We start from the raw sequence: 15,220 nt of genomic DNA on the forward strand, positions 1-15,220 counted from the left end.
CCCCCCCCTCCTCACTGATGTAGCCCCGTCCAAGTCCCCGTCCAGTCAGTCCGTCCGTCCTGCCCGGCAGTCCTGGGAGTCCCTCTTACCCCGGAAGCAATATTCCGTCATCCGCCATCAAACCAGCGGGCAACCTACCTGCATCCATACCTACCTTACCTACTCACCTACCTAAGCAGTCCAGTCTGGTCTAGTCCCCCCGTTGGGTCACAGCCGCAGTCACAGGTCAGGTCCAGCCAGCCCAGCCGTGTCCCGTCCTTTTTTCTTCGCTACTAGAAAGGACCAGACCCCTCTTTCCTCACACATTATTATTTTTTTTTGCCCATTAAACAACAGCAACCTTCGTGGAAACGAACTGTTCCCGAATTTTCCCAAAGGCAATTTTTCGCGAAAAGGTGAGTTTCGCCCTCGATTGTACCTGCATCCATCGCATCAGCATTGCTCCTGGCACCTCTCTGTCCTTGTCTCCCTCTGTCTCTCTCTCTGTCCCTCTCTCTCTACCTTTTCCCTCAATCTACCCCTCGTCTTGCCTTCCCTGCGCACCAGCCCAGCGTGCCTTCGCAAACGTCTCTTTCCGCCACCCAATGCGACACGGTCGACGAGGGCCAGCCTGCCACAGCAGCATTCGCCATCAGCCTCACCAGAATGCGCCCACCCAATGCAACGGAAACGATCACGACAGTCCTGACGCATCTCATCTCTCTGCCTCCCCGCGAAACTTGGGAGACTGCCACACTGAAGATGCGATCGCTTCTTGACCCCGCACGCATTGCGCATCTCGCTATGCGACCCGTGGAAATGCGCCAACCCCGCCTGTTGCTTTGGTCTCTGGCCCACCACTACTTTTGACGACCGCAATCCTCGTCTTCTTGCCAAGACACCCGTTCTGCCGGGTTTGCGCGTCAAGCTGCGATCCCAACTTCACAGACCGCGGTCTCTGGAGCCTACCTGATGCTACATTGATCCGATGGTCCACCGGACTCAATTGGTTCTTGATATCGCTGCGCTGCGACTTTTGCGTTACTCCTGCGCGCCACCTCAGTCCCCCACACTCGATCTCGCCACGATGCGCCTCCTCCCGAAAAGCCCTCGGTGGATCACTTGCGATAATCCCTCAATCGTAAGCCGGCAACAAACAGCGCCAGACCACGATGAGACCGAAGCCTGCGTCATTTGCGCCCTTGCGTTCGCAGGTTCACTCCCAACAGCATCCTTCGCATTGGCAAAGATCCCTTTCTTTGCGCGCGTCTACCACAAACCAAGTCCTGGGTGATTGGCATGGGTCTACTCAAGCAAATCTATAAAGAAAATGGACGGAACGAGGCATCAGAGACTCGCGTGTCATCGCTGCCCAAGATCTGAGCTCCCAGCGCAACCGTGTACCCTGTTGCCGGATATTTCAGCCGAAGAGGATTGCACAGGGACCTTGGAGACGAATACTTCCGCTGCAACACCAACCGACAAGCTGGATTTCCTCAATAAACCGCTACAACGAGCACAAATCTAGTCACGAGTAAATCGACTAACCTTCCTTCTCTGACAGCTTCATACCAGACTGCAAGATGTCTTCCCTTTCCCGTCGCGCGTGCTACAAGTGCGGCAATGTTGGCCACTACGCTGAGGTTTGCTCGTCAGCTGAGCGTCTTTGCTACAACTGTGAGTTCTATCCCCAAAGATCGGTCAATGTTGGAATAATTGCTGACTCCCAATGCCAGGCAAGCAACCCGGCCATGAGTCCAACGGCTGCCCGCTGCCCCGCACCACCGAGGCCAAGCAGTGCTACCATTGCCAGGGCCTCGGTCACGTCCAGGCCGACTGCCCTACCCTGCGATTGAGCGGCGCTGGCACCAGCGGCCGCTGCTATAACTGCGGCCAGCCCGGCCACCTCGCTGTAAGCAACTTTGCGTAATCGCCGTCGACGAGAAGCTGACGTTAAAACAAAGCGTGCCTGCCCCAACCCTGCCGGCGTCGGCATCGGACGTGGCGCCCCCGTTCCCCGTGGTGCTTTCGGCGGCTACGGACGTGGCGGTTTCGCTGGTGGTCCCCGCCCCGCTACCTGCTACAAGTGCGGAGGTCCTAACCACTTCGCGAGGGATTGCCAGGCTCAGGCCATGAAGTGCTACGCTTGTGGCAAGCTCGGCCACATCTCTCGTGACTGCACCGCGCCCAACGGCGGTCCTTTGAACACTGCTGGCAAGACTTGCTACCAGTGCGGCGAGGCCGGCCACATCTCGCGCGATTGCCTCCAGAAGAACGCGAATGGCGAGATTCCCAACGACGTTGACATGAATGCCGCCGCTGGCATCGCCGCGCCCGCTGTTGCACCCATCGCCCCCGTCGCTTAAGCAATGATCCGTGGCCGCATCGTCCTCTCCATGAGGCGATTCCGAACTAGGAGGAAGTTGGCTGCGTGAAAAGCAGCTGCTCCGCTAGCTCTGTACACGCCAGCGCATCGTTGTTGGTTTCCTTATGTTTTCAGCACGACCCTTTACGTCTCTCGCAACTACCTATCATAACACCTGCACCTTGCCCATTTCATTCTGGTTATTACTTTTACCTCCTGCATGAAAACGGCTTGTCGCCAATCGACATCCTTTGCTTTACACGGCGTCTACTGGGATTCCCCTTCGTCAACACGATTCATTTTCTGGAACAAAACGGGAAAGGCTTCCTCTCTTCATACTACCCTTGGTTCTTGCAACGACTCTCACGACGGACGGTCTCAACGTATTTATATGCATCTTCATTCCAGCGTTTGGAAAAGGAAAGTTCATGATCCTCATGGCTATCTACGGCTCCTTCTGGTTCGACTTATTCCTGTTTACACGCACCATTGCGTGATTCAGAATGGATCACAGTCGGCGCGCAGCCCCAGATTGGATCTGAACTACGGCGGCGGCAAAATTATTCCACAGGGCAATGTGGTGTTGAGGCGGCTGGCGGCTGGGGAATTGAACTACTGACACGCGATGGGACGTTGCGGTCTGCACGGGTAGTTCAAAACTGTCTATAGACCTTCGCTTACCGAGCATGCCAGGCTAGGAGATTTCATTGGAATGAAAGATATGGCTGAGGGTGGGGTTTGAGAGATCCGAGTCTTACATGAAGAAGAAGAGTTTTGGGGCGGTGGAAGTGGTTGTTGAGTAGAAGACCCTTTCGAAGGGAGACATGATGGACACCATGGCAAAGCTGTTGTGGCGTGACGCACAAAAAAAAGAAGCAGTTGTTTGAGTTGTTTGAGTGTCCTTGGAGGAGGAAAGATGATGTTGTGATGGGCGCCCCGGATGATTTGAACCAGCCGATGGCGTGGCTGGTAGGCAGCGCCATAATACGTTGGGCTTGTTAGATGGGATTGTGGTATGGCGATGCGCTAAATCAGCAACTGCGTCGGCATGGCAATGACACACCATTGCATACGGTGTACCGAATTATCGGTCACCTGCATGGGCGAGAAATCACGAGAGATCGTAGGGAGTCATGCGGCAGAAGGGCATCAAGTCGCTGGGCCTCGAATGGGCTAGGTCTTCTGCTTGAGGTGACGTGATTTCCACTAGAAGGACCCAAGCTTTTGCTTAAACGAACGGTTCGCGTTCTTCTTGCGTGCGTCTGAGTCAGCCCAAATAGACCAGGGCTGATGAAGACCATACACTAGGTGGTGTAGGCCGTCTTGTCTTGCCCACCTACTCCGGCGTTGCTCAGTGTCCGTAAGGCGATGGACGGGACACTGGAAGCTTTGACCAGCTCTCATCCGGGAGCGGGACGGAGCCGCAACGGCACGGCCTAAGTGGGTCTCTTGCTGAGAGCACCGGTCATACCCGCCGGTATACTGTAACTTGCAAGCATTGCCCTGGCAGGAAGATTTTACTTTACTCCCTTTTACAGCGGGAGACCAGCCAATTTGTGAGTGAGGTGAGCAAAAACACTTAGATGAATCTGCAGGTGGCCGGCCAAACAAACACCTGAAGCGGGATAGTCGAACGAGACAACTCAATACTGTGGGGGCTGGTGTGCGTAACGACATGTAGGTAGGTAGTGAGTGCTCTCGCATGCAGGAAACATGACGTGATTAAAAGCACTCTCTGCGTGGGTACACATGCGTCAATATCCCAGATCAATACAGCAAACGGGATGGTCCTTTTCTACTCATTTGTCCGCTTGCCTGCCTGCTTGCCTATTTACCTGTTCACCTGCCTAGAATGTAAGCGGATTCGTTGCAGTCCCAAGGGTGTCGTACCCGCCCAACGACAAGCGCCAGCCTAGTCAACTTGTTACTCACCCTCGTCCGAGTCTTCATGCGGCTGCTATGCATGTCAGTGTAGCGGTCGCGTCAGCAGGCGTGCCTTAGCGGTAATGCAAAGCCGCCCTTGATCATCATGGGACTTCAGCCGCCGAATGAGCTGGTATAAATGGCGCTGCCCCCAACGCGACATATCCAGGAACAGCAAAAGCCCAAGCCGGAGTCTTGATTCGTTCTGCCGTTCACTGTGACCATCATCGTATGAAATTGCTCTTTTTGTTTCTTTTCTTTACTCAGGTTCCTGCCTAAGGTACTGCTCGGCAGACTTCTTTCGCTTCTATTCCAGGCCTGCCACTTCTAGATACCTGCCACTGCACACCTGCCTTGTCCAAGCGCACATGCAAGTGTCCAAAGTCCGCATGTGTCGGCAAGTGCATCGGCGGTAAAGACCATTGGCCCCTTCCCCATCAACGCGACTTCTGAGCAACATCAATCAACATGGATTACAGCTCCGATTCCAGCTCAGACTCAGTAATCGCATCTTCCGTCGGCCCGCCTGCCCTCGATCACCCGCGACGCCGAACATACTTAGCCAGGATGCCCGTCACCGTCAGCAAACCCCGAAAAGCGAAGCAACAGCCTCCACAAGACATTATTGATGAGTTTTGGACAAAATTCACCACCAAGACCCCTGGTAAAGGTTCGTGATGAAAACCCCATGTTCTCTCGTTCTCTTATGACCCAGGTTGTTGCTGCTGGTTCTGACTTTGAAAGCGACCACTGTCATCCCTCAGAACGAATACGCCGAGAAAGTTGCCCGACGATCGGCTGCAGCTACCGGAGTATGCACCCAGACATCATATGACGAGGCCGCGGCAGTCTGCAAAACCAAAGTTGACAAGATCGTTCAAGAGTGTCGGAGAGTAAACCAGAAGTACCGGGATCCTCATTTCGACCTCGAATTCGATCTTAAGTTTGGCAGACGGGATTGCCTGGAGTCCCTCTGGAATACCAAGAATAAGGAGCCCTCCCCGTCATCGTTCGCACCGAAGGCTGTGAAGCGCGTTGTTGACATCTTCGACAACCCTCAATTTTACATCGATGGCCCTACCGCTAACGACGTGCGCCAAGGTAGAGATGGAGACTGCTGGCTAATGGCAGCACTGTGCAATCTTAGCAATAAATCTGGCCTGATCGAGAAGGTTTGTGTTGCCCATAACCAAGACGTCGGCGTCTATGGCTTTGTGTTCCATAGGGACGGTGAGTGGTTCAGCGAAATCATTGATGATAAGGTATGTAAGTCGACGAAAGAGTGTGAAAACGATTCCAGTGTCAGCGAGCAACGTCTACCGAGGGACTCTTTGCCCCGCTGTTATCAACCTTGATTGACACCTCTCTCATTAGTTGTATCTCACAAAACCCGACTACGACGAAGGCTATCTCGAACGTATTCTCTGGGAGGATCGAGAACGTGTCAACTCAGAAGAGGCTTATCGACGGATCTACCAGTCAAACAGCGGAGCTCTTTACTTTGCTCAGTGCGAGAATCCAAACGAGACTTGGCTGCCACTTCTCGAGAAAGCCTATGCTAAAGCACACGGAGATTATGCCTGCATCGAAGGGGGTTTCACCGGCGAGGCTATTGAGGACCTTACCGGCGGTGTCACTTCAGAGATTTATACCACCGATATCCTAGACAAGGAGTACTTCTGGAAAGAGAAACTCCTCAGAGTCAACGATTCCTGGTTGCTTGGATGCTCCACTGGATTCGCTTCCAAAGGATGGGGCGAACGCAAGGGCATCATTGAGATGCATGCCTATAGCGTCATGAAAGCTGTCGAAATGGACAACCAGCGACTTGTTCTACTCAAGAACCCTTGGGGAAAGGGGGAATGGAAGGGTGCTTGGAGTAAGTGCGGCCTATTTCCATAAGCATGTGCTCTTACGTGTGCTAACATCATCAGGCGATGGCTCTTCACAGTGGACGCCTGAGTGGCTCCAGAAGCTCAATCACAAGTTTGGGGATGATGGAGCTTTCTGGATTTCGTACCACGACCTGCTCAAGAAGTACAACATTTTCGACGTGACACGTTTGTTTGGACCTGAGTGGAAGGTAACTTCCATTTGGACGACGTTCTCAGTACCGTGGACCCTTGACTACCACGATACTCATTTCGCCTTTGAGCTTTCCAAGCCTACTTCCGTGGTTCTGGTTCTGGCAAATCTCGACGAACGATACTTCAAAGGCCTGGAAGGCCAGTACAGGTTTGACCTGCAATTTCGTTTGCACATAGCCGGCCAGGAGGACTATGTCGTACGGAGCCCAGCATCTTACCGCATGAATCGATCCGTCAACGTGGAGCTAGACCTCGAAGCCGGTAGCTACGAAGTTTACGTCAGAATTGACGCAGTAAGGAATGACAATGTTTTGCCGATTGAGCAGGTCATCAGAATCAATGCCAAAAGTCGCCGCGAGAAGTTAACTCGCATTGGGCTGGCTTACGACCTTGCCCATAGCAAGGGGAGAGTTATCGAATCAGCCGAGCTAAAGGTAGCACGAGAAGCCCACGAGAACAAGCAGCGGGAGAAAAAGCGCGCCGAGATCAGGAGCAAAATCCAAGAAGAGCGCGAGCAGGAGCATTACCTGCGCGTCAAGGCCGCAAAGCGGGACCAGAAACACATGGCGAAGCGGCACGCGAGACATAAAGCCAGGGCAGAAAAGAAAAAGGCCACACAAGCAAAGACGCGAGACGACACGAACGATCGCCCTGGGCCCGAGAAATCAGCGCAGACCCCCGAAAAATCCAACTCTTCTCCCAGAAAGCACGTCCAGGTTCAGGAACTGGATGTTCAGACCGAAGACTTGAGCATCTCTGAACGAGACAAACAAACTGCAAGCAACGGCGTCAGCAATAAGCATGCAGCTTCGCCAAAGACGTTGTCGGACTCTGGACCTGTTGAAGATGTTGCGCGACCATTTGAGGAGACTCCGAGTGGGATCTTTGGGGAATCTTCGGACAACCGCGGTCTGGCTGGGCTGCAGCCCGCGAAAGCTGGGGAAACTCCAATCGTGGACATCCGCCGAGAAGCCGGCAATACAACGAATGAAAGCCGGCAAGCCACGCCCCAGGGAAGCGAAGACACCCAAAGCGATCCACCAGCTCCGTCGGAAAATGACGCATTCGGTGTGATGCTTTGTGAATCCGATGACGACTTGTCGAGCATCTCCTCCCTTTCCGACTTATCCGAGCGAGAGCTCGAGATCAGGATCGAAGACTTCAAGTCGCGGGAGAACAGCCCTGGACGCCTGCCGCCGCCATCAAACCCTTCGAATCTCCTAGATGACCAGGATGAATTTGAGAGAGACCCGTGGAACGCCGTTGCCGTGGTAGGACTCCGAGTGTATCACAAGGTACTTGAAGACGATGAAAACGAGGTCATTGTCAAGTTACGCGTTGTGTCACCCAATCCATTTGCAGAAGAGGAGGTGATAGCCAAGGATGCCGACTCTAGCAAGAAGAAACCAAAGGGGCTAGACGTTGACGACAGTGCCAAGGATGCTACGCTGGAGGGTGAAATACAGCAGAGGAAAAAAAGCATTGCACCCACCGGCGATGATCTTTAGGATGCGTCCTTGCCAGTTCGGCCCGGCCCGAGCAAAACATGAAGGCCTGGTGTTTTTATTCCAAGTAGAGGGCTTGCGCAGCCATGCATTGCAGTGTGCTTGCGGTGGGAAAACGAAGTAACATCTTGTACTGCGTCGGGGTATCCTTTTTGAAACCTAGAACCTAATAACACTCTTCCTGCCCAACAATGAAACACGAATCATGAAAGAATAACACAGTCCTTCACCTTTGTGCGTACATTGGGCTGGCTTGACAGCGTCTTCTCAAAAACTGCCCAAAAGGTCATCAAGCTTCCGTTTCTCGCCCGTAACCACAGGCTCCACGACGAGAGAGTCGTCCTCCCTGAAAAGAGATCCAGACTCGGTTGAGTCGGGTAGGAGGCTGACACGACCGCCGACACGAGCTAGCAGAACCCGCATGCGTTCCATTTCTTTCTCGACCTCGCCGTCGCGTGTGACAAGATTCTCCTGCACCCCGACGCCGGACCCGTCCGAGTGGAAAGGATTCAATACAGCTTTCATGCGCCCAAGTCGCTCGACACGATCTCTCACTCGCTGCCTCTGCTGTGCAAGCGATTTAAGACGTTCAAACTGGTCGTGATAGCGCCTGGCTTCCATGGGATACGTAGTCACATCGCCATCAGATGGCCATGTTGCGGGCAGTGAGTTGACGGCAGCGTCATCGGCTGTGTTCCGATTTGGTCAGCCTACGTACCTGCGGGTATATGGAATGGTGCATAAACAATGGAGGGGGAACCTACTCAAGTCAAGAGAGAGCGAGAGACCGTCTGATGGCTCATCTTCTTGTACAGTTGTGGGGTGTGATAGGTAAAGAGAGTCAAGCTGCTCGGCGACGTGTCGGCTAGCCTGGTGAGGGTAGGCGCGCCGAGAGTGCTGGGCGATGTTGTGGTTCAGACGAGTAACAACGTGCTCGATCAAGGCATCACTTAGTGGTGACTCGGAGGAGTCGTTGGCGGCAAGCCATGTGCGGGACGGTTGGATAGGCTGCGAAAGTAGGCGGGTTTGGATAGCGAGGAAGGATTGCTTTTGCGCTATCACGGTTGGCGGAGCTGCTTGGGTTGACGACATGGCGAGGCGCAAGAGTGATCGAGTAAGGTAGGTAGAGGAACGCGGTGAGGAGGGGACGGGAACGCGGCCGGACACGGCACGGCGATTGTAGCGGGACGGGAGGACCTGCCTTAGACGTGGAAGGGGGGTAGTGGTGTGGGGTCCGTGTCGACCGGCAGGTTAGTGTTCACGGTGCAGTGTACCCACCTAGGTAAGGTAAGGTAGGTAGTGAGGTAAAAGGTGCACCGAGATGGTTTGGGAAGGTGGAGCGTGTTGTTGTGGTGCCCTCTTTACGCGGGATACGTGCCGGGCGAATCATGTGACGACGATGGGGGCCAGCCTCGGCCATGGGCATATTGATGTTTCTTTTTTCTACCTTAGGTCTTGATGGGATTTTTTCTCGCAACTGCCCACGCCAACGGCAAAAGGGGGTTAAAGCTCACGACCATCGCATTCACCTCCAACGTTCCATCAACGGTGTCCTGCATACGGATACGGATACATTGGAGCTTAACTCAATGACTGCTCCACCGGTCGATACCACGCGTTTCCCACTTTGTTACTCGAGCCATGTGCTCGCTCCCATGGCGAAGCTCGGGTCCCTTGCATTGCAGTCAGCATCCTCCAACCACCACGTAAGAAAAAAATCAAAGAAAATCTTGATCACCGGCAGCGTCCAGAACTTTTCCTGCTTGTCCAGACTTCCAACGTTGCCGGCGGCTGTGTATGATGAACACAGCTAAGCCAAGCTAAAGAAGCCACCAGGGCTCTCGTGTCTCACGCCTAGCCTCCTTCTCCTCTTCCTACTTTCCTGCTCTCCACTTCCCATCCGTCTGCTCAAAAGGATCCTATGGTTCGGATTCGTCGTAGGCGGCTTAGCCCAAGGTACTAGCCCAGCATCAACGTCTGCGGTAGATGTGCTGCAATACCTCGGTCTTGGCTCGTCGCCCGCCCCGCACATTTCCAACCTCTTTACCGGAGCGTTGGTGCCTTGATGGAATAAGACGGTTGCGAAAGGCGAAGCAGTGCATCAGTATGAGCCCCATCAGAGGAGCGGACAAATTCGAGACAGACGTTGGACGCTAACCGGTGCAATGTCATGAGCAAGGTGGAGGCACACCGCACATACCTGCAGAAACACACAAGCACACCGCCATGGGCTGGCTCCTGCCTCATGGCCTTTCTCAACCATCTCATCTTTCGCTTTTCCTTGCTCGCCCCGCTCCCAAATCGACACTAATGCGGCCCGCTTGTATTCGATCCCTCCCGTACGGCCGCATCTCGTGTCCCTCGGCGCCCACGCCATCTGCACGTCAGGTAATTCCCTCGCCTTGGGTGGACCGACCTAGGAAGCGTCTTTCTCGTGAACCACTTGCAGGAAGCCTCGCGAAGCCGGCACCCATCTCTTCGCCCTCTTACTGGCTAGCTATACCCTCTTCCCTTTCTTTGCCGCCACGCCGGCCGGTGACAGGACCGGTGAGCATGCATGATCCGTCCCGCAACGCCTCCCAGTGTCACCATCGCTCTTTCTCCTGCCTAAGCGTCCTCTCCTGACGGATACCTGCTTGAGAACTGCAGAGAGAGAAAACCTACGACGTGGTAGCCGCCTGGTCGGAAAACACCTGCTCTCCCCCGGCTCGAGTCCAGATGTGTCATTCCCACCCTCTCGGCCGAGCTTGGCCTTGTGTCGTTGGAGCAAGGATGCCAAGCTCCTCTATCTTGTATGTCATGGTGCCATGCATCTGGTGAGACACGACTCCGGTGCGCTGTCAAACGGCTAATCCTGTATGCCCAGCTGCAGCGACGCATCTTTGGCGGGGGATCCGGATGGGAGCCAGCCTGGCCCAGCCCAGCCCTTACCCTGTCAAGCGATGTTCATCGCTCATCCCCCTCATCATCCTCTACCAAGGCTGAGCACCACTTTAGGATCGATGTCCGAGGTCTCGGGTGCTTCCATTGTCTGACGATGTCTCTGTCAACGTATATGAGAGGCCGTTCGTCTCTTCCACTGGCTGTATCTCGCAATCTTGTCCGTGATTGTACGACTATTCTTCCTCTCCGTTCTTCAGCGAGAAGCACGTATCAAAGAGCGGCTGCTTGTCTCACTCCAGCTTGCCCATTGTTACACGCAGATGGGTTTATGTTTAGCCGAGTCTGCCCGCCTGCCACCATGTCTCCTCCGCCAAGGCCTCCCGCCAACGGTTTTGTTACCTTTGTGCGTAAGATCTATAATCCACTCGGCTTCAAAAAGGGTTATAACTTTACTCTCTTCTTTATCACTGCCGGTGCCATGGTGGGCTTCATCCTCGCCCGCCTAATGTTTTTCGACTTCAAAGGTATATTCTGTAATCCGGATCACAGGTCAGGGGCCCTCCCGGGAGAGTGCTACTACTACCAATCCGGCACGGGGAGGATTGGCATCGTCATGCATCTAGCTGGTGTGTTGCCCGGTGGTTTCTTGGCCTGCCTCCAGTTCGTTCCCGTCATCCGCCACAAGGCTATCCTGTTCCACCGCCTTAACGGATACCTCGTCCTTCTTCTCAGTATCGTCGGCATCATTGGCGTTTTCATGATAGCGCGGCGTACCTTTGGAGGTGGCGTCAGCATGCAGACGGCCGTGGGCGGAGGCAGCGTCATGTTCCTCGGAGCGTTGGGGCTTGCTATTTACAACGTCAAGAAACTCCAGATCGAACAGCATCGTGCCTGGATGCTCAGGGCTTGGGTATATGTAAGAATACACCCCAGGTCTCCAAAGGCGCGGAACTAACAATCATGGTGCCCCCAGGCTGGTTTCATCATCACCATGCGCATCATCAGTTTCTTGGCCGCTAGAATCGTCGCCAATACTGACCCAACCTACTACGAGGTAAAGCAGTGCGCGGTCTTGGACTTCATCTTCCGCCACAACCAGACCAAGGTCCTCGGCTTCTATCCTGACTGTGGAGGCTTTTACTCTGGCGAGTATCCTGGCTTGAAGGTTCTTGTTCACGCCAATGTGGACGCCCACCAGCCTGCCGAAATCGCCGCGGGGTTCGCAGCCGTATTCGGTGCGGGCTCGTGGCTGGCTCTAGCCATCCATGCCATTCTTGTTGAACTCTACGTGTGTACTGCCCCATGTGTGCGCAGCTGCATTTGCAAGAACTATGCTGACGAGACTTTGAAGCTTCACTTGACCCCGGCAGAAGCGGAACGCCTTCGTCGCATATCGTACCAACGCCAGCTCGAGGCGGGAATGAAGAATGCTGGCAGTGCTGGCTTGACAGCACAGCGACTGGGCGACGCGGAGCCCTGGACACCGCCGAACGAACTTCGAAGGATCGAAGATAGCAGCACACCAAGCTCTGATGGCGATATGAGAGAAAAGCGCGTGAGCTCGCTTCAACAACAGTAGCCTTCGTTCGGGCAACGGACCTTTGGCAGTACGGCTCTGGAAGTCTATGGATGCATGATATGATAGACGTGACTATTCGAGATGTTTGTGCGGAAGTACGTGTATTCAAGATTCTACTAATGTGGCCCATGAAGCAAATGAGAACATGTATATTTTAAGTCCGCATTCATTATTCATTCGTTACATACCCAACGCAGCTATGACAAGATATTTTACTCCTTCTTTTCTGCCATCCAAATGGACATCAACCATTTGTCTACAATCCCGACCACCAGAACGTCTCACCGACGCTGAAGGATCCCTTGAGGGCCTTGTCGGCGACAACACTGCTGTCGCTGACGACAATCTCGTATTCGCCCTTCTCTGCGCACCACTGGTGGCGCTCCTCGTCGAAGTAGCTGGCAGCGTACTTGGTATCGATGCTGACCGTCACCTTCTTGCTCTCGCCGGCTTTCAGCGCCACCTTAGCGAAGCCCTTGAGTTCCTTGAGTGGGCGGTTGATCTTGGCCTTCTGCCTAGGCGCCACGTAAACTTGGACGACCTCGGCACCCTGTAGAGAGCCTGTGTTCTTGACTGTGACGTCGACGGTAAGCTTACCGTCCTTGTCGTTGACGACGAGATCGCTAAAGGCGAAGCTCGTGTAAGACAGACCGTGACCAAAGGGGAAGAGGACGGGGCGGTCGATGTATTCGTAGTAGCGATAGCCAATGTAGATATCTTCGCCGTACAGAGTGCGGCTGGCTTCAGCGCGGTAGTTGAGGTAAGCCGGGTTGTCTTGGACGCGTTCGGGGAAGCTGAGAGACAGCTTTCCTGAAGGGTTGACGTCGCCGAACAGGACATCAGCGATGGCGTTACCTGTCTCGTTGCCTCCATACCAGGCCTGCACAAGGGCGGCAACGTCATTGATCCACGGCATGCGCACAGGCGTTCCTGATTGGTTAACGACAACGGTGTTGGGGTTGGCCTTGCCGACGGCAGAGATGAGGTCGTTGAGGTAGCCAGGAAGCTCCATGTCGGCCCGGTCATTGCCCTCAGTCTCCCAGTCAGCGTTAAGGCCAGAGCAGATGATGACCTGGTCGGCGTCCTTCGCGAGGGCAGCAGCCTTTGCGATCTCGGCCTTGTCATCAATAACCTTGCAACCACCGATGCGGAGGGCACCACCACCGAAGACGACATTGTCGCCCTGGAGCTTGGATGAAGGGGCCGAGGCGAACTCAACCTTGAAGGTATAAGTCTCGCCCTTCTTGAGCTCGACACGGCCCTTCTCCTCAACGGTCGCGGCGCCAAAGAAAGCGTCTCCCTGGCGCTGCTTGGTGGTGTTGTCGATGACAAGCTTGTCATTGACGAACAGATTGGCGGTGCCGCAGACGATGAGACCGAGCTCGTAGGTGCAGTCCTCCTCGGCGACAAAGCTGCCCTCAAAGTCGGCGTACCAGAGGTTGGACTTGAACTTGGGGTTGTAGTAGTCAACAAGCAGGAGCTCGGTCTTGGTCAGGATAAGCTCGTCGAGGCACTCGCGGTTGTGGTCGGTGGGCGGCTCGTTGTAAGCCTTCATGGTCATGCCGGGCTGGCCATTGGACTTGACAACGTTGCCAAGGAGAGGCAGAAGCTTGTGGGAGTAGGCACCCTCGGTGTACTCGGGTGGAGAGCTCAGCTTCTTGCTGATTCCGTCAAAGGGGGTGACGGAGTAGTAAGCAGCCAGAGAAGCGGAACCACCTCCGTGGTAGGTGCAAATTTTGGCATTGGGGCCGATGACGACGGTCTGCGGTCTCAGTCAGCTGCTGTTGTTGTGTAGGAGAGAAAGCTCTTGGCCATACCTTCTTGTCCTTCTTGAGGGGAAGAACGCTGTTCTCATTCTTGAGAAGAACGAGACTCTCGCCGCCAATGCGTCTCAGCAGCTCAGCGGTCTCAGGAGTGTCGCCAGTCTTCTCCGGGGCGCCTTCAGGGATGCCAGTTGCCACGCACTTCTTGATGAACTTGAGCATAGCACGGGCTCTCTCATCTAGAATGTGTTGGCGGACCTTATCAGTTGAAACGTTGAACTTTAGGGGCTCTCCACGAAAGCGCGGAGGACCGGGCATCTCAAGATCGAGACCGGCGTTGGCCGCCTCCGTTGTGCTGTAAGTGCCGTACCAATCGCTCATGATCATGCCGTCCCAACCCCACTCTTTGCGAACGAGTCCCTCAAGCAGCTCTTGGTTCTCACTGCAGAACTTGCCGTTGACACCGTTGTACGCCGTCATCAGAGCGCCGGGCTGCGAGTCGCGGAAAGTCAGCTGGAAAGGGAGGGCGTAGATCTCGCGCAGGGCTCGCTCAGTTACGATGCTGTGAACAGCGTTGCGCCTGTGCTCCTGGTCGTTGCAAACAAAGTGCTTCGGCGTCGCCTGGATGCCGGTACTCTGAATGCCGTTCACGATGGCGGCAGAGCCCAGGCCGGCCAAGACAGGGTCCTCACCCAGAGACTCGAAGCCTCTGCCACCGAGAGGCGATCTTTGCATATTGATGGTCGGGCCGAGGATGCAGTGAGCTCCCTTGAGCTTGGCTTCTTCGCCCATCTTCTTTCCGGCCTCCTCTAGGAGGGTGGTGTTGAAAGTGGCGCCAAGGGCCGTTCCGCAGGGGAAGCAGGCGGCCTTGACGCCATTGAAAAACTTGGTGCCGCGAACGCCATTGGGACCATCAGATAGTCGCACGGAAGGGACGTTGTGCTTGGGAAGAGCCTTGGTGTGCCAGAAGTCGATACCTGAAGCAATTACGTTAGCCCACAAAGATCCAATTTGTCGATGGCGTCGATCGTGGGGAGAGAGCGCCAGTTGGGACGAAGTGGCTTACCCGCAAGAAGGTCAACTTTCTCGGAGACGGTGAGCTTCTTCAGCAGGTCCTCTACATCGAAATCGGCCAT

General features: G+C 54.7%; 5 protein-coding genes across 5 annotated transcripts; 3 read left to right on the plus strand and 2 right to left on the minus strand.

Moving 5' to 3' along the window:
- Positions 1 to 1,544: 1,544 nt before the first annotated feature.
- On the plus strand, positions 1,545 to 2,345 carry GCG54_00011930 (uncharacterized protein; the record flags this gene model as incomplete). Its single annotated transcript, XM_045411819.1, has 3 exons — positions 1,545 to 1,656; positions 1,716 to 1,891; positions 1,944 to 2,345. Coding segments are annotated over 3 exons (690 nt in total), but the record flags the coding sequence as incomplete, so codon positions are not given.
- A 2,390-nt stretch (positions 2,346 to 4,735) lies between these two features.
- On the plus strand, positions 4,736 to 7,862 carry GCG54_00011931 (Calpain-11; the record flags this gene model as incomplete). The annotated part of the gene is made up of 4 exons (XM_045411820.1): positions 4,736 to 4,937; positions 5,012 to 5,529; positions 5,642 to 6,146; positions 6,202 to 7,862. 4 exons carry the CDS (start codon positions 4,736 to 4,738, stop codon positions 7,860 to 7,862), a joined length of 2,886 nt encoding a protein of 961 aa, XP_045266693.1.
- A 264-nt stretch (positions 7,863 to 8,126) lies between these two features.
- GCG54_00011932 (uncharacterized protein) lies at positions 8,127 to 8,951 on the minus strand (the record flags this gene model as incomplete). Its single annotated transcript, XM_045411821.1, has 2 exons — positions 8,127 to 8,548; positions 8,624 to 8,951. 2 exons carry the CDS (start codon positions 8,949 to 8,951, stop codon positions 8,127 to 8,129), a joined length of 750 nt encoding a protein of 249 aa, XP_045266694.1.
- A 2,149-nt stretch (positions 8,952 to 11,100) lies between these two features.
- Positions 11,101 to 12,321, plus strand: GCG54_00011933 (uncharacterized protein; the record flags this gene model as incomplete). The annotated part of the gene is made up of 2 exons (XM_045411822.1): positions 11,101 to 11,658; positions 11,716 to 12,321. 2 exons carry the CDS (start codon positions 11,101 to 11,103, stop codon positions 12,319 to 12,321), a joined length of 1,164 nt encoding a protein of 387 aa, XP_045266695.1.
- Positions 12,322 to 12,577: 256 nt separating this feature from the next.
- On the minus strand, positions 12,578 to 15,220 carry GCG54_00011934 (putative beta-glucosidase I; the record flags this gene model as incomplete). Its single annotated transcript, XM_045411823.1, has 3 exons — positions 12,578 to 14,083; positions 14,139 to 15,061; positions 15,151 to 15,220. 3 exons carry the CDS (start codon positions 15,218 to 15,220, stop codon positions 12,578 to 12,580), a joined length of 2,499 nt encoding a protein of 832 aa, XP_045266696.1.

This window comes from Colletotrichum gloeosporioides (assembly GCF_011800055.1).
Source record: "Colletotrichum gloeosporioides strain Lc1 chromosome Unknown consensus_28, whole genome shotgun sequence".
NCBI lineage: Eukaryota > Fungi > Ascomycota > Sordariomycetes > Glomerellales > Glomerellaceae > Colletotrichum > Colletotrichum gloeosporioides.